At 43.6% G+C, this 25000-nt stretch overlaps 1 protein-coding gene across 1 annotated transcript in view; it reads right to left on the minus strand.

The window, feature by feature from the left end:
• shank3b (SH3 and multiple ankyrin repeat domains 3b) overlaps positions 1 to 21615 on the minus strand; it is a 31359-nt gene extending 9744 nt beyond the window's left edge. The window contains exons 1-17 of the mRNA XM_080022093.1: positions 21425 to 21615; positions 20527 to 20695; positions 20232 to 20435; positions 17662 to 17733; positions 17409 to 17517; positions 16968 to 17119; positions 15401 to 15530; positions 15283 to 15320; positions 15033 to 15149; positions 14879 to 14956; positions 9911 to 9977; positions 8267 to 8486; positions 7335 to 7516; positions 4653 to 4766; positions 3402 to 3477; positions 3234 to 3316; positions 1229 to 1353 (exon numbers count right to left, since the gene is read on the minus strand). Of these exons, the coding sequence (XP_079878219.1) occupies positions 1229 to 1353; positions 3234 to 3316; positions 3402 to 3477; positions 4653 to 4766; positions 7335 to 7516; positions 8267 to 8486; positions 9911 to 9977; positions 14879 to 14956; positions 15033 to 15149; positions 15283 to 15320; positions 15401 to 15530; positions 16968 to 17119; positions 17409 to 17517; positions 17662 to 17733; positions 20232 to 20435; positions 20527 to 20691 (1932 nt within the window). The 5' untranslated portion in view covers positions 20692 to 20695; positions 21425 to 21615. The remainder of the gene's footprint in view (positions 1 to 1228; positions 1354 to 3233; positions 3317 to 3401; positions 3478 to 4652; positions 4767 to 7334; positions 7517 to 8266; positions 8487 to 9910; positions 9978 to 14878; positions 14957 to 15032; positions 15150 to 15282; positions 15321 to 15400; positions 15531 to 16967; positions 17120 to 17408; positions 17518 to 17661; positions 17734 to 20231; positions 20436 to 20526; positions 20696 to 21424) is intronic.
• Between the last annotated feature and the right edge of the window lie 3385 nt (positions 21616 to 25000).

Below are 25000 nucleotides of genomic sequence, written 5' to 3' on the forward strand. Positions count from 1 at the left end.
ACTAACATGACTAAACTGGACCCCTAGTTCAGTCGTGTTAGTCACGTATTACAGGTTTCTGAGGAACCGAGGTTCCTGAATCTGCGCTCTGTGATTATATGCAGAAATGTTTAGAGCAGATCGAGGGACTCTGTCCGACCACCGATTCTTTCTTTAATCGCTCTCCTTTTGGGGGGATGGGGGCCACACCCAGCTCAGATTGGGAGGAGGGCTAGTTTGAGTTAAAATTGGTGTTTTAGGAAGAGCCGCCACGTCAGCTCTGGGGCAGCCTCATCTCCGCTGTGTGCTGCCGAGCGCAGGAAGCACCGGCCCTCCTGCTGTACGATTGTTTGTGTGACATGGTTGAAGTGACGTATTTATACAGGTTTATTAAGGTAATCGAATTTAGGTAAGTTTAGTGGTGACTTCTTTCCTTGTATTACATTTTCAATAAATTACGTTTCCATGAAATAAGAAAAACGTTGTGGTATTTCTAGTTATCTATAGTTCTAGTAATTACCATTGCACGGCTTGTATTTTTCCAATGCCTCCTTGGATTTTGAACACATAACTCAGTCATACATATGAGTGGACTCGACTCATCGTAGTCACAAGTTTCTGTGGATTTATGTTTTTTCGTGTTTTACATGAATTGGACAAAGTGATAAAATATCAATGGCACCGATCCACAGACATCTACCAGGTAAGAAGGTACATACATATCTACGTAAACATATAGTTTGTCATTTCTAACCACTACAGAGTGATGGAGTCTACACCGCACACTGAACATGGTCCAATGTACATTCTGAATCAGGATCTGCACACTTACAATGAATTGAATGATGATGTCACAAAGCATCTTCCTCCACAAACTCATCTCGCTCCATCACCCGACCGCAAGTTTTACAATCTAGGCGTGTCAGTGATGCACCAATGTTTGGCTACTTACGTTCAAATTTTCACTAATCCCTGCTCCCGATGTGGATCATTTGGATGAATATTGAACCATGAGATGTCTGAGATGACACCTCAACTGTGTCTGTATTATTATTATTATTATTATTATTATTAATAATAATAATAATAATAATAACAACAATAACAATAATAATAATAATTATTATTAATAATAATAGTTATTGATAACAATAATAATTAACAATAATAACAATAATAACAATAATAATAATAATCAGAACAAAAACAATAGGGTTTCCCGCACTACATGCTGGACCCTGAACAATACCTCGATCAGGAAGTCACCGGTCCTAAGCCCCGCCCTCCAGGCCACGCCCCCCTGGTCCACTGACTCGAGGTACTGGAGGGCAGGGAAGGCAGGGGTGGGGGCAAACTCTTCAATGGGGGTCTCAGCTTGGAGGGGTAATATAGAGAAAGTGAGAGCGAGAGCGAGGGAGAGAGAGAGAGAGAGAGAGAGAGAAAAGAAAACATTACAATCAAAAAATAAAAGAAATTGAAGACTCCATCGACCAATTCTGGGAAAGATGGAACAACCTAAACCACAAAGAAAATAAACATTTTACTACAAAATGGTTTTGTTTGAAAAAAACATTTTCAAAAGTTGTATGAAGAAATATCACCCAACAGTCTGTCCTCCAATCAGACAGGTGAGGTCAGTGTAGGACAGGTGTGGTCAGTGCAGGACAGGTGTGGTCAGTGTAAGACAGGTGAGGTCAGTGTAGGACAGGTGTGGTCAGTGTAAGATAGCTGTGGTCAGTGTAGGACAGGTGTGGTCAGTGCAGGACAGGTGTGGTCAGTGTAAGACAGGTGAGGTCAGTGTAGGACAGGTGTGGTCAGTGTATGACAGGTGTGATCATTGCAGGACAGGTGTGGTCAGTGTAAGACAGGTGAGGTCAGTGTAAGACAGGTGTGGTCAGTGTAGGACAGGTGTGGTCAGTGTAAGACAGGTGTGGTCAGTGTAAGACAGGTGTGGTCAGTGTGAGACAGGTGAGGTCAGTGTAGGACAGGTGTGGTCAGTGTAGGACAGGTGTGGTCAGTGTAAGACAGGTGAGGTCAGTGTAGGACAGGTGTGGTCAGTGTAAGACAGGTGTGGTCAGTGCAGAACAGGTGAGGTCAGTGTAAGACAGGTGAGGTCAGTGTAGGACAGGTGAGGTCAGTGTAAGGAAGGTGTGGTCAGTGTAAGACAGGTTTGGTCAGTGTAGGACAGGTGAGGTCAGTGTAAGGAAGGTGTGGTCAGTGTAAGACAGGTGTGGTCAGTGTAGGACAGGTGCGGTCAGTGCAGGACCGGCGTGGTCAGTATAGTACAGGTGTGGCCAGTGTAAGACAGGTGAGGTCAATATAGGACAGGTCAGGTCAGTGTAAGACAGGTGTGGTCAGTGTAAGACAGGTGTGGACAGTGTAAGACAGGTGAGGTCAGTGTAGGACAGGTGTGGTCGGTGTAGGTCAGGTGAGGTCAGTGTAAGACAGGTGTGGTCAGTGTAGGACAGGTGTGGTCAGTGTAGGACAGGTGAGGTCAGTGTAGGACAGGTGAGGTCAGTGTAGGACAGGTGTGATCAGTGTAGGACAGGTGTGGTAGAACCAGATGCACTGTGATATATAAAAGATGGCCGTGCTCCTCAGGGAGGGACACACCACGCTGCCAGCTGGACGCTTCATCATAGAGCCACCTGCCCTCTACCTACTGATACTTTTTATTTATTATTGACTTACTTCTTACTTTTGTTGTTATTATTCATATTATTACTGTTGTTGTTATTATTATGGTTTTAAATGATACTGGCTGTCACTGTTATTACTGTTGTTATTATGGGGTTGATCTGTTGTTATTGTCTCAAATGTTGTTGTTGTTGTTGTTGTTGTTGAGTGCTACCTGCCTTCTAGCTTTGAAATACTGTTGTAATAACTGTCATCAAATAAAGATCAATTGAATTGAATTAAGAGAGATCAAATAGATTTAATGAAAACAAATACTTTCTCTGGGAGTCCCAGAACCTATCGGACCTCCTACTGGGTCTCCTACCGGACCTTCTAGCGGACCTCCTATTGGACCTCCTATTGGACCTCATATTGAAACTCCTACCGGACCTCATATTGGACCTCCTACCGGACCTTCTATCGGACCTGCTATTGGACCTCCTATTGGAACCTCCTACCGGACCTCATATCGGACCTCCTACCTCCTATTGGACCCCCTATTCTATCTGACCTCCTATTGAGTCCAGGGGGTCTAGGGGCGTTCTGGGGTCCAGGGGGGTCTTTGATGGTCCTGGTACCTTTGGCTCCTCTGAGGACGAAGCCAAAGCCCTCGCTGTCCCTCTTCTGGAGGACGGCCGCCTTCTCCTCGATCACGTAATCGCTGCAACACACACACACACACATTGAAATGACATGCATGCGCACGTGCGTGTGCATGTGTGCAGGGTGCAGTAGCACGGTGCGACCTGTAGGTGGTGTAGTTGTCGTAGGAACCCACGGTGTAGTGTCTGAACAGCCTCTTGGTGCGGTCCTCCCTGGTCTCTGTAAGTACACACAAAGTACACACTGTCAGAAAAGTACACTTTTAATGTCTGACGATGTGTCTAGTGAGGACCTGCAGGAGGATTATGTGTCAAGTGAGGACCTACAGGAGGACTGTGTGTCTAGTGAGGACCTACAGGAGGACTGTGTGTCTAGTGAGGACCTGCAGGAGGACTGTGTGTCTAGTGAGGACCTGCAGGAGGATTATGTGTCAAGTGAGGATCTACAGGAGGACTGTGTGTCTAGTGAGGACCTGCAGGAGGACTGTGTGTCTAGTGAGGACCTGCAGGAGGATTATGTGTCAAGTGAGGATCTACAGGAGGACTGTGTGTCTAGTGAGGACCTACAGGAGGACTGTGTGTCTAGTGAGGATCTACAGGAGGACTGTGTGTCTAGTGAGGACCTACAGGAGGACTGTGTGTCTAGTGAGGACCTACAGGAGGACTGTGTGTCTAGTGAGGACCTACAGGAGGACTATGTGTCTAGTGAGGATCTACAGGAGGACTATGTGTCTAGTGAGGATCTACAGGAGGACTGTGTGTCTAGTGAGGACCTACAGGAGGACTATGTGTCTAGTGAGGATCTACAGGAGGACTGTGTGTCTAGTGAGGACCTACAGGAGGACTGTGTGTCTAGTGAGGATCTACAGGAGGACTGTGTGTCTAGTGAGGATCTACAGGAGGACTGTGTGTCTAGTGAGGACCTACAGGAGGACTATGTGTCTAGTGAGGATCTACAGGAGGACTGTGTGTCTAGTGAGGATCTACAGGAGGACTGTGTGTCTAGTGAGGACCTACAGGAGGACTGTGTGTCTAGTGAGGACCTACAGGAGGACTGTGTGTCTAGTGAGGATCTACAGGAGGACTGTGTGTCTAGTGAGGACCTACAGGAGGACTGTGTGTCTAGTGAGGATCTACAGGAGGACTGTGTGTCTAGTGAGGACCTACAGGAGGACTGTGTGTCTAGTGAGGACCTACAGGAGGACTGTGTGTCTAGTGAGGACCTACAGGAGGACTGTGTGTCTAGTGAGGATCTACAGGAGGACTGTGTGTCTAGTGAGGACCTACAGGAGGACTGTGTGTCTAGTGAGGACCTACAGGAGGACTGTGTGTCTAGTGAGGACCTACAGGAGGACTATGTGTCTAGTGAGGACCTGCAGGAGGCCACGCCCTCACCCAGACGGGGGTCGTACTGCCTCATCTGCACCTCCTCCACGCATTCGGCAGGAAACCACCCGGTCCGACCTTTCACGCTGCCTTCCCAGAATCCTCCTTCCCCGATGGAGAGGACTAGAGATACGACACATAGAACCTTGTTAGATACAAGACACACAGAACCTCGTTAGAGATACGACACATAGAACCTTGTTAGATACAAGACACACAGAACCTCGTTAGAGATACGACACATAGAACCTTGTTAGATATACGACACATAGAATCTTGTTAGATACACGACACATAGAACCTCGTTAGATATGCGACACATAGAACCTTGTTAGATATACGACACATAGAACCTTGTCAGAGATACGACACATAGAACCTCGTAAGAGAAACAACACGTAGAACCTTGTTAGATATACGGCACATAGAATCGTGTGAGAGATATGACACATAGAACCTTGTGAGAGATACGACACAGAAACTTGTGAGAGATACGACACATAGAACCTCGTTAGAGATACGACACATAGAACCTTGTGAGAGATAAGACACATAGAACCTTGTTACATATGACACATAGAACCGTGTTAGAGATGCAACACATGGAATCTTGTGAGAGATACGACACATAGAACCTCGTTAGAGAAACGACACATAGATCCTCGTTAGAGATAAGACGCACAGAACGTGGTTAGAGATATGACACATAGAACTTGTTAGAGATACGACACATAGAACCTTGTTAGAGATAGGACACAAAGAACCTCGTTAGAGATGCGACACATGGAACCGTGTTAGATATACGACACATAGAACCTCGTTAGAGATATGACACATAGAACCTCTTAAGAGATAAGACAGACCGCGTGAGAAATACGACACATAGAACTTTGTTAGAGTTATGACGCAAAGAACCTCATTAGAGATAGGACACATAGAACCTTGTGAGAGATACGACACATAGAACCTCATTAGAGATACGACACATAGAACCTCATTAGAGATACGACACATAGAACCTTCTGAGAGATATGACACATAGAACCTTGTTAGAGATACGACACATAGAACCTCGTGAGAGATATGACACATAGAACCTTGTTAGATACGACACATAGAACCTTGTGAGAGATATGACACATAGAACCTCATTAGAGATACGACACATTGAACCTCATTAGAGATACGACACATAGAACCTCATTACAGATACGACACATAGAACCTTCTGAGAGATATGACACATAGAACCTTGTTAGATACGACACATAGAACCTCATTAGAGATACGACACATAGAACCTCATTAGAGATACGACACATTGAACCTCATTAGAGATACGACACATATAACCTCATTACAGATACGACACATAGAACCTTCTGAGAGATATGACACATAGAACCTTGTTAGATACGACACATAGAACCTCATTAGAGATACCAAAAAATAGAACCTCATTAGAGATACGACACATAGAACCTCATTAGAGATACGACACATAGAACCTTGTTAGATATGACACATAGAACCTCATTACAGATACGACACATAGAACCTTCTGAGAGATATGACACATAAAACCTTGTTAGATACGACACATAGAACCTCATTAGAGATACCAAAAAATAGAACCTCATTAGAGATACGACACATAGAACCTCATTAGAGATACAACACATAGAACCTTGCTAGATATGACACATAGAACCTCATTAGAGATACGACACATAGAACCTTCTGAGAGATACGACACATAGAACCTCGTTAGAGATACGACACATAGAACCTTGTTAGATATGACACATAGAACCTCATTAGAGATACGACACATAGAACCTTGTTAGATACGACACAGAGAACCTTTCAAGAGATACAAAACAAATAACCTCATTAGAGATACGACGCATAGAACCTCATTAGAGATACCTACCTTTCACCCTCGCCCCACCTGTCTCACCTTTCACCCACCCTCCCCCGTCTCACCTTTCACCCACCGTCCCCTGTCTCACCTTTCACCCTCGCCCCACCTGTCTCACCCTTAACTCTCGCCCCCACCTGTCTCACTTTTCACTCACCCTCCCCCGTCTCACCTTTCAGCCTCGCCCCACCTGTCTCACCTTTCACTGACCCTCCCCCATCTCACCTTTCACCCTCGCCCCACCTGTCTCACCTTTCACCCTCACCCACCCTGTCTCACCTTTCACCTACCTCCCCGTCTCACCTTTCACCCACCGTCCCCTGTCTCACCTTTCACCCTCGCCCACCCTGTCTCACCTTTCATCCACCCCCCATCTCATCTTTCACCCTCGCCCCACCTGTCTCACTTTTCACTCACCCTCCCCCGTCTTACCTTTCACCCACCGTCCCGTCTCACCTTTCACCCACCCCCCATCTCACCTTTCACCCTTGCCCCACCTGTCTCACCCTTCACTCTCTCCCCCACCTGTCTCACTTTTCACTCACCCTCCCCATCTCACCTTTCACCCTTGCCCCACCTGTCTCACCCTTCACTCTCGCCCCCACCTGTCCCACTTTTCACTCACCCTCCCCCGTCTCACCTTTCACCCACCGTCCCCTGTCCCACCTTTTACCCACCCCCAATCTCACCTTTCACCCTCGCCCCACCTGTCTCACCCTTCACTCTCGCCCCCACCTGTCTCACTTTTCACTCACCCTCCCCCGTCTCACCTTTCACCCTCTCCCCCCGATGCAGGTTGATCTCCCCCACCCCCTGGGGGGTGTGGGAGCGGGTGGCGATGAAGGTGCGTCCGGGGACGGCGCTGTAGAGCCTCCTCTTCATCACCTGGGGGGTGGGAGGAGGTGAGGATGGAGGTGTGGTCTCCAAGGGAGCCCCGCCCCCTCCACCAGGGCTGGGGAAGAGAGACAGGTGGGGAGAGAGGGAGTCAGGGAGGGAGAGAGGGAGAGACAGGTAGGGAAACAGGGACAGGGTAGAAAGGGATGGAGACAGGTAAGGAGACGGGGAGAGAGAGAGGGAGACAGGTAAAGAGTGAGGGAGACAGGTAGGGAGAGAGGGAAAGAGGTAGGGAGACCGGTAGGGAGGCAGATAGGGTGAGGAAGGCAGGTAGGGAGACAGGTAGGGAGACAGGGAGGGAGACAGGGAGGGAGAGAGGGAGACTACATCATTATACTGATTTTATTATTTTTTCATATTTTTTGATTTTATTATTTTTTTACTTTGTTTCATTATTTTCATATTTCAAATGTTTAATATTTGAATTTGACAATTTTTTGTCCTATTTTTTGTCCTGTAAATTATATTTATACATAAATAACACGTTTTGACACATGTTCATATTTGTTTAATATTTGAAATACATCTTTCATATCTATTAATATAGATATGTGTGGAAGCTCTACAGTGCGCATTAAAATACTATTATATCGTATTTTGCATTCGTTCTGTATAAATATAAAATATGTATATTAAAATGAATATATACATCTAGATATATATATATTTTTATATTTAAATTATTTTATTTTAAAGATCAAATAAATCATTATATCATTTAAAATATATTTATATACTTATAGCTTTCATTTTCATGTATTTGATTTTATAACATTTTTTTTCAGCAGAAGGGGGCGGAGCTTGGTACCTGAGGCGACGGGCGTGGCGGCGCAGGGAGTGTGTGTGGGCGTCGGCCTGCGTGTCCAGGCTGTGGAGGGAGGGGCCAGGGGAGGAGGCGGGGCTTTCTAGGGTATGGTCACTGGCTGAACGAATCAGAGAGCGGGGAGAGCACAGGCCACTCCCGCCTGAAACTTTGACCCCGCCCACTCGACGCCGCCGAGTGTAGGACGGACTCTCTCTGAAAGGAACTACACACACATACACACACACACAGTAACACACACAAACACACAATAACACACACACACACACACACACACACACACAAAAACACACGAACAATAACACACACATAGACACAATGACACACACACGCACACACATAGACAAACACATACACATAAACACAATAACACACACACGCACACACACATAATAACACACACATAGACACAATGACACACACACGCACATACATAGACAAACACACACAATAACACACACATACACAAAATAACACACAAACAATAACACACACAATAACACAATGACACATACACACACACAAATAGACAAACACATACACATAAACACAATAACACACACACACACACACACACACACACACACACACACACACACACAATAACACACACATACACACAATAACACAAATACAAACACATACACATAAACACAACAACACACACACACGCACACACACACACATACACACAATAACACAAATACAAACACATACACATAAACACAACAACACACACACACGCACACACATACACACAATAACACAAATACAAACACATACACATACACACGATAACACGCACACATATAATAACACACACATACACACAATAACACAAATACACGCACACAATAACAAACACATACACAAAATCGCACACACACATAATCAATGACACACACACCCACATACACACACATACACACACACACATACACACATAGACAATAACACATACAAACACACACACACACAATAACACACACAATAACACACACACATTAAGAGACACAGACACACACAAAATAACACATATATGCACACACAATAACACACACACACACACAGAGACACACACAATAACTCACACAAAATAACACACAGACAAAATAACACACACAATAACACACACACAAACAGACACACACAATAACTCACACAAAATAACACACACATACACAAAATAATCCACACGTTAGCACATAATAACACACGGAAAATAACATAGAATAAGATAACAGACACAAACACACACAAAATAACACACACGTACACACACAATAACACACACATACACACACAAAATCATGCACACACAATAACACACACACACACACACACACACACAAACACACAATAACACACACACACAAAATAATACACACAAACACACAATAACACACACACAATAACACACACATACACACACAATAACATGCACACACAATAACACACACACACACACAAAATAACACACACAAACACACAATAACACACACACACAAAATAACACACAAACACACAATAACACACACATACACACATACGCACACACACACAGACAAACACATAAACACAGGCAGTTCATTTCAAGTACAAAACACACCAAAACACACTCACACTCACCGACGTCAGAGCTTTTATGGATCTTGATGATTTCTGCCAAATCAAAATTTCCAGCGATGATCGCCACCTACACACACACACACACACACACACACACACACACACACACAGTATTTGTAATTATTATTTATAATATTTTCCACATTATTTCCATATCATAATTTCAAAAGCAAACGTAATTTTTTTTACAATAAATAATAATGAGAATAATAATAATAATAATTTTATGTAATATTACAATAATAATAATATGATAATTAAGAATAACATAATAATATTAATATAATAATATCAATATTGATTTAATAATAATAATGATAACGTATATACTATAAAAATATTATTAATACAATAATAATATTGATATAATAATAATAATAATAACAATAATAATAATAATAATAATAATAATAATGATAATAATAATGATAACATATATACTATAATAATATTATTAATACAATAATAATATTTATATAATAATAATAATAATAATAATAACAATAATAATAATAATGATAATATTAATAATGATAACTGATAAACTATAATAATATTATGAATACAATAATATTTATATAATAATAATAATAATAATAATAATGATAACGTCTATACTATAATAATATTAATAATACAATAATAATATTTATATAATAATAATAATAATAATAATAATAATAAATATAGCTGCAGGCAGCAATACACAGGGTCTGTTATCATCACCAATTACAATTTTTCGAGTTCCCATGGAACGCAGCATCAGTTTGTTGTGTTGTTGTTCCTTATGTTCCTTATGCATTATGTCTGAAACGAGAACATTTCCCGAGTTTCCCTTGAACGCAGCATCGGCTGACGTAGTGACGCGGTGAGTCCTGGTGACACACAATTACTAATACAAGATACACTTGTTGGCTGTTGTGATTTTATCCTAAAAATGAGATGGTCCCTGTCTACTTCCTGCCAGGTCCCTGTCTACTTCCTGCCAGGTCCCTGTCAACTTCCTGTCAGGTTCCTGTCTACTTCCTGCCAGGTCCCTGTCTACTTCCTGTCAGGTCCCTGTTTACTTCCTGCCAGGTCCCTGTCTCCTTCCTGCCAGATCCCTGTCTACTTCCTCCAAGGCCCCGGTCTACTTCCTGTCAGGTCCCTGTCTACTTCCTGTCAGGTCCCTGTCTACTTCCGGTCGACAACACGCTTCCATTCAAATGGATTCAACACTGCATGTCCCTCACAGACATTTCACCCACTTTTTAAAAATTTGGGACTAAAATAAAACGGACAGGATTCGGACCCGTTGCTCTGGAGCTGCAAGCCAGCTCCATGTGTGAGGTCACAAACAGGGAATATATTTTGTTCTGTTTTCCACTCCTGGAAAATAAGAACGCGGCACCGGGTTCCATGAACACGATGTGTTTATATTTATAAAAAGGGAAAAATAATCAAACATCAAACCAAATGCCACGCCCACGTCAAGCAGGTAAGATGACACACACACATTACATTACATTACACTGATCAGACGCTTTTATCCAAAGCCACTTACAATTATTGAAACAGTGACGGACGCAGCCATCAGGAGCAATGAGGGGTTAAGTGTCTTGCTCAAGGACACTACAGCATGCTAGCAGGAGGAGCCTGGGATCCAACCAGCAACCTTTACATGACTAGAAGACCAGCTCTACCTCCTGAGCTACCATCCCCCGAACTTTCACACACACACACACACACACACACGCATACGCATACACACACACACACACACACACACACACATACACACACACATACACACACACACACACACATACACATATACTCACACACACACACATATACTCACACACACACACACACACACACACACATACACACACATACACACACACACATACACATATACACACACACACACATACACATACACATATACTCACACACACACATACACACACACACACACACACATACACACACACATACACATATACTCACACACACACACATATACTCACACACACACACATATACTCACACACACACACACATACACACACACACACACGCACACACATACACACACACACACATACACACACACACATACACACACACACACACACACACACACACACACACACACGCGATGTGAATGGACGTTGGCAGCCACACCCTGCACATTTACAATGAATTGGATGATGATGTCACAAAGCGTCTTACTCCACAATCTCATCTCGCTGCACCACCCGACCACAGGTTTTACAACCTGGGTGTGTGGGTGAAGCACCAACGTTTGGCTTCTTCCGGTCACATTTCATCGGTTTTTCACTAATTCCCGCTCCATATGTGGATCAATTAGGATCAAACTTAAACCACATGATGTCTAAGACGTCCCGGTTCTAAAGACACCTCAACCGTAGCGTAGTAGTGTCCGTAGCTAAAGCAGTTGTCCTGATCCAGACACTTTTAGCCCTGAAGAGTGTCAAGTCATTATAGGATACCAGGAGAATAACTATAATAAAAAAGGGAGGAACAACAATCGGACGGAGCCCTAAATACACATAATATACATAATATATACTCTTGCATAATATATATATATAATATATATATATCATATAATACATATATCATATATAATATCATATATCATATATCATATAATATATGATATATGATAGGATATATATCGGATAGGACTTGACAGGCGATATATATATTATATGATATTGACATATTATATGTCAATATCATACAATATATATATCGCATAATATATATATCAATTCATTCCTTGAAGGCACTGAATGTTTGAGTTATTTTCTAGTTTTTTGAATTGTATGTGTATTATATTCTATTTTTTATATTCTATATTCTATTCTATATTCTGGATAAATACTGTATGTATGCAGGGATATTAAAAATGAAATACAAATATTTACAATGTATACAATGGAAAATATAAAATAAAAATATATACAATATATACAAAATATATATCCAGTATGATCGTCAGGATCAGACACTCTGGATGATGTAGTGATTTAAACTACAGACAGTCTGGATGTTGTAGTAATTTAAACTACGGACGGTCTGGGCGTTGTAGTTCTTTAAACTACAGACAAAATGGATGTCGTAGTTCTTTAAACTACAGACATAATGGATGTTGTAGTTCTTTAAACTACAGGTACTACAGTTCAAGTGACGTCAGCGAGTTCACTGAGGTGGCAGTGAGTTTTGAGCCTCCCTCCCCCGCACCTTGGACCCGCTGTAGTTTGTGTACCGGCAGAACAGATCCACGGATGACGCGGTCTCCCAGGTACTGCACACCACGCTCACACACCTGGATGGCCGGAAGGGGGCCTATGTGAGAATGCTGTTCATTGACTATAGTTCAGCTTTCAATACCATAGTCCTCACCAGACTGGCTGTCAAGCTGAAGGAGCTCGGACTGAATACTCCGCTGTGTGCCTGGATCCTGGACTTCCTCACAGCCCGCCCCCAGGTGGTCAGGGTGGGGGAGCACATGTCAAGCTCCCTCACCCTGAACACAGGATCCCCCCAGGGTTGCGTCCTCAGCCCCCTACTGTAGGGGCTAGGTGGCCAGGTCCAGCTCCAACACCATCATCAAGTCTGCTGACGACACCGTTGTTTGTGGGCCTGATCACCGACGGCGATGAGAAGGCCTACCGCGAGGAGGTGGCTGACCTGTCACTCTGGTGCCAGGACAACAGCCTACACCTGAACATCAGCAAAACTAAGGAGCTGATTGTGGACTTTAGGCGAGGATTACAATCGAGGACGAACGCGCCCTTAGTGATTAATGGGACTTCTGTCGATAGGGTGAGCAGCTTCAAGTACCTGGGAGTCCACATCACAGAGGACTTAACATGGACTTTACAAACAGACACTCTGGTGAGAAAGGCGAGGCAGCGTCTTTACCACCTCAGGCAGCTGAGAAAACTCAGGGTCTCTGTGAGGCTCCTCAAGTCCTTCTACTGTGGAGCGGTGGAGAGCATCTTGACAGGCAACATCACTGCCTGCTTTGAGAACTGTACTGCCCAGGACAGGCGGGCCCTGCAGAGGGTGGTGCGTTCAGCTGAACGAACCACGGGAACCACCCTCCCCCCCTTGCAGGAGTTATACACCAGGAGGTGTAGTAGCAGAGCTGCAGCATCATGAAGGATCCTCACCACCCCACCAACGGACTGTTCCAGCTGCTACGGTCGGGCAAGCGCCTCCGCAGTCACACAGCGAGAACAGAGAGTGAGTTTTTTCCAGCAAGCCATTAGAACTGTCAACGCTGACCTCACCAGGGGTCCTCACTGAGCCACACACATAGGCTCCACTGCCTACTGTACTCTGTACCTATGTAGCATACTGTACCACATACTGTGTCACTGTTCAGGGTTGTTTGTGATGCCGTATTGCTGCGCCGTACTGTTGTATACTGTGCTGTATTATCCCAAACACTACCTGACTTTATTCACATGTCACTTTAATGCACCTACTGTATATACATAATTGCACAATACATAATTGCCTATTCCATATACATATTTTATTTTATTTTATTTTATTTTATTTTATTTTTTTCTATATATTTTTATTTTATTCTATCAGTATTCGACTTACTGCATTACGTTTTAGGAATCAGTTAGTTGGTCTATTAGAAAGAAATTTTTCTCTAGGACATTTTGTGTGTTATCACTGGGAGCGTTGCATTACATTTCACTGCATATATGTATGAAAGTATGTATATGTATGAAAGTATGTGTATGTATGTGACGAATAAACCTCTTGAATCTTGAATCTCTACAGACATAATGGATGTTGTAGTTCTTTACGCTACAGACGGTCTAGAAGTTGTAGTTCTTTAAACTACAGCCAGTCTGGATGTTTTAGTACTTTAAGCTACAGACATAATGGATGTTGTAGGTTTTTAAACTACAGACGGTCTGAGGTTCTTACCTGGAAGGCTGTCTGGTTGTTGTAGTTCTTTATGTCCTTGTTGGCTCCTCTGAACAGCAGGACTCTGGAACAACTGTCCTGCAACACCAGTACAACATGACGCTTGTTTCAACCACAACACTTCCCGTCTCCGCCCTCAGACTTCCTGTGTTACCTGGTTGTACAGTGCGCACAGGTGCAGCGCGGTGTTTCCCGATGCATTCTGGGAACTCATGTCAGCTCCATAGAACAGCAGGTGTTCCACATGCTGCACGTTGCCGTGGCGACAGGCCTGCCCACACACACACACACACACACACACACACACACACACACACACACACACACACACACACACATATACAGTGTTATTTTAAAGCCCGCCTCCTCCTCCACCAATCAGAAGGTGGTATCTTCTACCTCACCTGGTGGATTTCCTGCCAGCCGTTCTCATCCGTTATCCCTGTAACCATGACAACAAGACCTGTTAGCGGATTGGACCACATAGATCCAGTCGGTCCAGATGCAGAACCGGGTACTGACCGATGGTGGCGTGGTCCTGCAGGAGTAGCTCGCAGCAATAGGGGGCGCCACCCACCATCGAAGAGTGATAGAGAGGCGTGAGGCCGCGGCTGTCCTTGTAGTCTGGGGATGCCCCCAGGTCCAGCAGCGTCTGTAGAGATATTAGAGATATCTAAAATATTAGAGATACTAGAGATACAAGGGATACAAGAGATACGAGAGATACTAGAGATACTAAATATATTAGAGATATTTGAGCTTCAAGAGCTAGGTATTTGAGATACCTAGCTCTAACCCTAACCCTAACCCCTAACCATAACCCTAACGATACTAGAGATATTAGAGATATGAAAGAGACAAGCGATATTAGATATTCTAGCGATATTAGAGAAACTCAAGATATTAAAGACATTAGAGATACTTGAGATACTAAAGGTACTAGAGATATTCGAAATACTCAAGATATCAGAGACATGAGAGATACTTGAGATACGAGAGATATGAGAGATACTAGAGGTACGAGAGATACTAGAGATACTAAATATATTAGAGATATTTGAGCTACTAGAGCTACTCGATATTCGAGATACGAGAGATACTAAAGATATTAGAGATACTAACGATATTAGAGATAGTAGATATAGTAGATACTAGAGATATTAGAGATTCTAAAGATAACTAGTGATACTAGAGATACAAGAGATACTAAAGATATTCAAGATACTAGAGATACAAGAGATAGGAGAGATATTTGAGATACTAGAGATACTAAAGATCTGAGAGATATTAGAGATACTAGAGCAACTAGAGATATAACAGCTACAAATGATACTAAAGATAATAGAGATACAAGCGATACTAGAGATATTAAAGACATTAGAGATACAAGAGATATCCGTGGTACTAGAGCTATTAATGATACTAGAGATAATAGATATTAATGGTATTAGAGATACTAAAGATACAAGAGATATTAAAGATACTAGAGATATTTGAGATACTAAAGCGATTAGAGGTGTTTGAGATACTAGAGATACAAAAGATACTAGAAAAATTAGAGATACTAAAGAGACTAGTGATATTAGAGATTATAGCAATATTAGAGATCCTCAAGAGATACTCGAGAGTGTTAATCCCGTTTAAATCAGTATAAGTACAGTGATTATTCAGTGTTAACCCAGTTTGAATCAGTATAAGTACAGTGATTATTCAGTGTTAACCCAGTTTGAATCAGTATTAGTACAGTGATTATTCAGTGTTAACCCAGTTTGAATCAGTATAAGTACAGTGATTATTCAGTGTTAACCCAGTTTGAATCAGTATAAGTACAGTGATTATTCAGTGTTAACCCAGTTTGAATCAGTATAAGTACAGTGATTATTCAGTGTTAACCCAGTTTGAATCAGTATAAGTACAGTGATTATTCAGTGTTAACCCAGTTTGAATCAGTATTAGTACAGTGATTATTCAGTGTTAACCCAGTTTGAATCAGTATTAGTACAGTGATTATTCAGTGTTAACCCAGTTTGAATCAGTATTAGTACAGTGATTATTCAGTGTTAACCCAGATGAAATCAGCGGGGCTCACGGTGAGGGCAGCAGCGTTGCGGCACAGCGCCGCCCGGTGAAGAGCTGTGATGCCGTCCCGGGTCCTGAAGTCCAGGTGAGCTCCGCCCCCACGCAGAACCTTGATGAGGTCACAGCTCTCCTCCAGTTGGACCGCCAGGGTCAGAGGGCATTCTGGGTAAGATCAGGTGAGGTACCATCAGAAGCAAACACACAGCTACTGTTCTATACACTATACTGTATACTATGATCCTATTAAAGTACTCGTAGTAGTACTGTAGTAGAGCTGTAGTAACACTGTAGCAGTACTGTAGTAGCACTCTAGTAGTACTGTAGTAGCACGGTTGTAGCACTGTAGTAGCACTGTAGTAGAGCTGTAGTAACACTGTAGCAGTACTGTAGTAGCATTCTAGTAGTACTGTAGTAGTACTGGAGCAGCACTGTAGTAGTACTGTAGTAGTACCTCCAGTATCTGCATCATGGAAGTTGGGGTCCAGGCCTTTCTCCAGCCACCTGGAAACCTTCTCCAGGTTCTGCTGCTGCACGTGCTCCATGAAGCGCTTCAGGTTGGCCTGGAAACAGAGGGGGCGGAACCATAATAATATATATTATACATATATCTAATGAAAAAAAATATATACACATAAAACATATTATACACATAATAAAATATCATATATATATAATAATATATCATATATAACATAGGTGTTGACCTTGGTGTGCAGCTTGGCGAGCTGCTTGTCGTCCACGTAGCTCTGGGTGTAAATTCTACGTTTGTAACGAAACTGAGGAAAACAAACAACGAGAGGAATATATGGGTTAGTTAACTAGTTAGTTACCTCCAGGTAGGGGATGGTTGTTGGGGGCAGTTATCAGCAAGTTAACTAGTTAGTTACCTCCAGGTAGGGGATGGTTGTTGGGGTAAGTTATCAACTAGTTAACTAGTTAGGTACATCCAGGTAGGGGATGGTTGTTGGGGGTAGTAATCAGCTAGTTAACTCATTAGTTACCTCCAGGTAGGGGATGGTTGTTGGGGGTAGTTATCAGCTAGTTAACTAGTTATTTACCTCCAGGTAGGGGATGGTTGATGGGGGTAGTTATCAGCTGGTTAACTAGTTATTCACCTCCAGGTAGGGGATGGTTTATCGGGTAGTTATCAGCTAGTTAACTAGTTAGTTACCTCCAGATAGGGGATGGGGTGATGTGATAGTTATCAGATAGTTAACTAGTTAGTTACCTTTTACATTTACATTACATTTAGTCATTGATCAGACGCTTTTATCCAAAGCCACTTACAATTGTTCAAACAGCGATGGACGCAGCCATCAGGAGCAATGAGGGGTTAAGTGTCTTGCTCAAGGACACTACAGCATGCTAGCAGGAGGAGCCTGGGATCCAACCAGCAACCTTTACATGACTAGACCACCAGCTCTACCGCCTGAGCTACCATCCCCTCCCCCTCCCCTCCATCTACCTCCAGGTAGGGGATGTTTGATGGGGTAGTTATCAGCTAGTAAACTAGTTAGTTACCTCCAGGTAGGGGATGGTTGCAGGGGTAGCTATCAGCTTGTTAACTAGTTAGGTACCTCCAGGTAGGGGATGGTTGCAGGGGTAGCTATCAGCTTGTTAACTAGTTAGGTACCTCCAGGTAGGGGATGTTTGATGGGGTAGTTATCAGCTTGTTAACTAGTTAGTTACCTCCAGGTGGGGGATGGTTGTTGGGGGTAGTTATCAGCTAGTTAACTCGTTAGTTACCTCCAGGTGGGGGATGGTTGTTGGGGGTAGTTATCAGCTAGTTAACTCGTTAGTTACCTCCAGGTAGGGGATGGTTGTCGGGGCTAGTTATCAGCTAGTTAACTCGTTAGTTACCTCCAGGTAGGGGATGGTTGTTGGGGGTAGTTATCAACTAGTTAACTCAATAGTTACCTCCAGGTAGGGGATGGTTGTTGGGGGTAGTTATCAGATAGTTAACTTGTTAGTTACCTCCAGGTAGGGGATGGTTGTTGGGGGTAGTTATCAGCTAGTTAACTAGTTAGTTACCTCCAGGTGGGGGATGGTTGTTGGGGGTAGTTATCAGCTAGTTAACTCGTTAGTTACCTCCAGGTAGGGGATGGTTGTCGGGGCTAGTTATCAGCTAGTTAACTCGTTAGTTACCTCCAGGTAGGGGATGGTTGTTGGGGGTAGTTATCAACTAGTTAACTCAATAGTTACCTCCAGGTAGGGGATGGTTGTTGGGGGTAGTTATCAGATAGTTAACTTGTTAGTTACCTCCAGGTAGGGGATGGTTGTTGGGGGTAGTTATCAGCTAGTTAACTAGTTAGTTACCTCCAGGTAGGGGATGGTTGTTGGAGGTAGTTATCAGCTCGTTAACTAGTTAGTTACCTCCAGGTAGGGGATGGTTGTTGGGGGTAGTTATCAACTAGTTAACTAGTTAGTAACCTCCAGGTAGGGGATGGTTGATGGGGTAGTTATCAGCTAGTTAACTTGTTAGTTACCTCCAGGTAGGGGATGATTGTTGGGGGTAGTTATCAACTAGTTAACTCAATAGTTACCTCCAGGTAGGGGATGGTTGTTGGGGGTAGTTATCAGCTAGTTAACTAGTTAGTAACCTCCAGGTAGGGGATGGTTGATGGGGTAGTTATCAGCTAGTTAACTTGTTAGTTACCTCCAGGTAGGGGATGATTGTTGGGGGTAGTTATCAACTAGTTAACTCAATAGTTACCTCCAGGTAGGGGATGGTTGTTGGGAGTAGTTATCAGCTAGTTAACTAGTTAGTAACCTCCAGGTAGGGGATGGTTGATGGGGTAGTTATCAGCTAGTTAACTCGTTAGTTACCTCCAGGTAGGGGATGGTTGATGGGGTAGTTATCAGCTAGTAAACTAGTTAGTTACCTCCAGGTAGGGGATGGTTGCTGGGGTAGCTATCAGCTTGTTAACTAGTTAGGTACCTCCAGGTAGGGGATGTTTGATGGGGTAGTTATCAGCTTGTTAACTAGTTAGTTAACTCCAGGTAGGGGATGGTTGATGGGGTAGTTATCAGCTAGTAAACTAGTTAGTTACCTCCAGGTAGGGGATGGTTGCTGGGGTAGCTATCAGCTTGTTAACTAGTTAGGTACCTCCAGGTAGGGGATGTTTGATGGGGTAGTTATCAGCTTGTTAACTAGTTAGTTACCTCCAGGTAGGGGATGGTTGATGGGGTAGTTATCAGCTAGTTAACTAGTTAGTTACCTCCAGGTAGGGGATGGTTGATGGGGTAGTTATCAGCTAGTTAACTAGTTAGGTACCTCCAGATATGGGATGGGGGTGATGGGGGGCAGGGGATAGTCCTTGAGCAGCCGCTCCTCGTCCAGGAACTTCCCTGCTCGGCCGTTGAAGGCCGGTTGGAACAAGCCGTAGTTGAGGACGTCAGCCAGAGACTGAGTGAGCGTCACCAGGACGCGTTGCTTGCTGCTCCACACAGGACGCTGCAGCTCCAGACGCAGGCACTTCTGCAGGGACAGGACACGCTGTGTTCACACACCTGGACTTCTCACCTGGATGTGTGTGTGTGCTCCACATGTGTTAGTTTGTGTGTGGTACTGTTTGCTGCAGGTCGGGGATGCCGATGCGGACGACCACAGAACTCCCAGAATCCTCTCTGTCGCGGTCGTCGCCCCGGACGGACGAGCCGCTCTGGTTGCCGTTGGCGACCGTCGGTTGCCGGGGGCGATCATGTCTGATGTCATCGGCAGGACTCAGAGGCATGGAGCTGCACGTGCACACACACACACACACACATACACACACATACATACACACACACACACACACACATTGGAAAAAGGTGTGAGTATGAGTCATCTCTGGTGTCCATGGTAACAGGCTGCCATGCTGTGGAATCATTGTTTCTATGGGAACGAGGGGTGAGCAAGAATTCCCTCTCTCTCTGTCTCTCTCTCTCTCTCTCTCGCTCTCTCGCTCTCAACCAATCAGAACAAGTCTTTTCAAAACAGGAAGTACTTTGTTTGAGTCCAACTACACTCTGTTCCTCACTTCCTGTTTTTATACACACACACCACACACAAGCAGACAGACAGACCGATAGACAGACAGACAGGCAGACAGGTAGGCAGGTAGACAGACAGAAGGACAGACATACAGGTTGTAGCATCAGCAGTTTTTAAAGTAACTGTGACAATTGTTCTTCTGCGTTTCCATGGCAACAGCAAGCCTTTTATAACACACACAGACACACGCGCACACACACTTACGCACGTACACACACACACACACACGCACACACACACACACACATACAGACAAACACACACACACACAGACACACACACACACACACACACACACGCACATTTACACACACACACACACACACACACACACACACACACACACACACACAGTGAGATTGTACATGATCTCCTGCAATTCTAGTTTCCATGACAACCCCCCCTCCGGCCGCCAGCATTGCTATGGTTACCTGTACTGTGGAGTCCCATCAAACTGCTCCTTCCTACTGCACTGGTCTCCACCGGTTCCTTAAGGTCTCCACTGGTTCCTTAAGGTCTCCACTGGTTCCTTAAGGTCTCCACTGGTTCCTTAAGGTCTCCACCGGTTCCTTATGGTCTCCACTGGTTCCTTATGGTCTCCACTCTCCACTGGTTCCTTATGGTCTCCACTCTCCACTGGTTCCTTATGGTCTCCACTGGTTCCTTAAGGTCTCCACTGGTTCCTTATGGTCTCCACTGGTTCCTTAAGGTCTCCACTGGTTCCTTATGGTCTCCACTCTCCACTGGTTCCTTATGGTCTCCACTGGTTCCTTAAGGTCTCCACTGGTTCCTTATGGTCTCCACTCTCCACTGGTTCCTTATGGTCTCCACTGGTTCCTTATGGTCTCCACTCTCCACTGGTTCCTTATGGTCTCCACTGGTTCCTTATGGTCTCCACTGGTTCCTTATGGTCTCCACTCTCCACTGGTTCCTTATGGTCTCCACTCTCCACTGGTTCCTTATGGTCTCCACTGGTTCCTTAAGGTCTCCACTGGTTCCTTATGGTCTCCACTCTCCACTGGTTCCTTATGGTCTCCACTCTCCACTGGTTCCTTATGGTCTCCACTGGTTCCTTAAGGTCTCCACTGGTTCCTTATGGTCTCCACTCTCCACTGGTTCCTTATGGTCTCCACTGGTTCCTTAAGGTCTCCACTGGTTCCTCAAGGTCTCCACTGGCTCCTAGGGGCTTCACTGGTTCCACAAGGTCTCCACTGGTTCCTTAAGGTCTCCACTGGTTCCTCAAAGTCTCCACTGGTTCCTTAATGTCTCCACTGGTTCCACAAGATCTCCCCTGGTTCCACAAGGTCTCCACTGGTTCCACAAGGTCTGCACTGGTTCTTCAAGGTCTCCACTGGTTCCTTTAGGTCTCCACTGGTTCCTTAATGTCTCCACTGGTTCCTCAAGGTCTTCACTGGTTCCTCAAGGTCTCCACTGGTTCCTTATGGTCTCCACTGGTTCCTTAAGGTCTCCACTGGTTCCTTATGATATCCACTGGTTCCACAAGGTCTCCACTGGTTCTTTATGGTCTCCACTGGTTCCTTAAGGTCTCCACTGGTTCCACAAGGTCTCCACTGGTTCCTTATGGTCTCCACTGGTTCCTTAAGGTCACCACTGGTTCCTTATGGTCTACACTGGTTCCTTAAGGTCTCCACTGGTTCCTTAAGGTCTTCACTGGTTCCGTAAGTTCTCTACAGGTTCCATAAGGTCTCTACTGGTTCCTTAAGGTCTCTACAGGTTCATTAAGGTCTCTACAGGTTCCTTAGGGTCTCTACAGGTTCCTTATGGTCTCCACAGGTTCCTTAAGGTCTCTCCTGGTTCCTTATGGTCTCTACAGGTTCCTTAGGGTCTCCACTGGTTCCTTATGGTCTCTACGAGTTCCTTAAGGTCTCCACTGGTTGCTCAAGTTCTCTACGGGTTACTTAAGGTCTCTACTGGCTCCCGAAGGTCTTCACTGGTTCCTTAAGGTCTCTACGGGTTCCTTAATGTCCCCACTGGTTCCTTAAGGTCTCTTCTGGTTCCTTAAGGTCTCTACTGGTTCCTTAAGGTCTCTACTGGTTCCTTCAGGTCTCTACGGGTTCCCCTTTCTCTACTGGTTCCCTAAGGTCTCTACAGGCTCCTTAAGGTCTCTACGGGTTCCTTAAGGTCTCTGTGGGTCCCTTAAGGTCTCTACTGGTTCCTTAAAGTCTCTACTGGTTCCTTAAGGTCTCTACTGGTTCCTTAATGTCTCTAGGGGTTCCTTAGGGTCTCTACAGCTTCCTCTTGACTGGGCTTTGGTGGTCCTGCTCTCCTTCTTCGGGTTCCTGGTTTCTGGGTGGGTCCCGGTCCCGGTCCTGGTTCTTGGGTCGGTTCTGGGTCCTGGTGCACGCTCTGCCGAAGGTTCCCTGTGGTGTTTTGGTTTCTGCGGTGGCCAAACAAGCGGTTCTGCTCAGGGTCTGGTTTTAGACGGAGGTCTGGAAGCTGCCCTGCCCATCCTGGGGGTAAGAGAGGAAGACGGGGGAGGAGGGGGGAGGAGGAGGGGGAGGAGACCTGGACAGGAAGCAACAGGAGGAGGTGAGAGTCCAACCGAGGGTTAACTGCTGACCATAATATAGTTTGAAGGTCAAAACAAAATAGACTTACTAGTCTACTACTATTATACTCTACTACTACTATTACTCAATTACTACTCAGCCATTACTAAACTATTACTCCATTACTAATCAACTCGTACTCAACTATGACTTTGTTACTACTCAACTACTACTCAACTATTACTTCATTGCTATTCAACTAATACTAAACTATAACTCCATTACTACTCAACTACTACGAAACTATTACTCCATTTCTACTCAACTATCACTCAACTATTCCTGAACTATTACTGCATTACTACTCAACTATTACTCAAATGCTACTCAACTATTACTCAAATATTACTCCATTACTACTCAACTATTACTTCATGACTACTCAACTACTACTCAACTAATACTCAACTGTTACTCCATAACTACTCAACTACTACTCAACAATTACTACCCAATCACTACTCAACTATTACTCGATTGCTACTCAACTATTACTGAACTATTACTCAACTAATACTCAAAAATGACTCCATTACTACTCAACTATTACTACATTATTACTCGGTCAATCATAATCAGTTTATTCTGCCAGTACATTTAAATATACTAATAATTTGTTCTGGTGAGGTTCAGGTTACTTACATTAATATTCTAAATAACTCCATTATAACTCCTTCATTAGTTCACCATTAGCTCATCATTACTCCATTATAACTGCATCATTACATCACCATTACGCCAGTATTTCCCCATTATTGCTTCATCATTACTCCATCATAACTGCATTATTGCTCGATTATTACTCCATCGTTAGTTCATTATTACCCCATCACTACTCCATTATGATTCCATCATTAGTTCATCATTACTCCATTCTTACTCCATCATTATTCCATTATTACTCTGTCATGACTCTGTTATCACTTGATGATTACTTCATCATTAGTTCATCATTCCGCATTATTACTCCATTATTACTCCATCATTAGTTCATTATTACTCCATTAAACTCTTTGTTAGTTATTCATCACTAATTTTTTCTCCGTTATTACTCCACCATTACTCCAATATCATTGCATCAACACTTCATCATTATTTAATCATTACTCCATCATTACACCATTACTCCATTTTGACTGTCATTACTGCATCATTCCTCCATTATAACTCCATGATTAGTTCATCATTACTCCATTTTTATTCAATCATTAGTTGATCATTACTCCATTATTACTATATTATTACACCATTATTACTCCATTATTGCCCAATTATTACTCCATCATTAGTTCATTATTATTCCATTACTACTCTTAAATTACTCCATTAATACTTTGTCATTCGTTCGTCATAACTCATTCATTACCCCATTATTAGTTCATCATTATTCCATTATTACTCCATCATTACTCCATTATTACTAAATAATGACTCCGT

The sequence above is a fragment of the Zeus faber genome, assembly GCF_960531495.2.
Source record: "Zeus faber genome assembly, chromosome: 21".
NCBI classification, from domain to species: domain Eukaryota; kingdom Metazoa; phylum Chordata; class Actinopteri; order Zeiformes; family Zeidae; genus Zeus; species Zeus faber.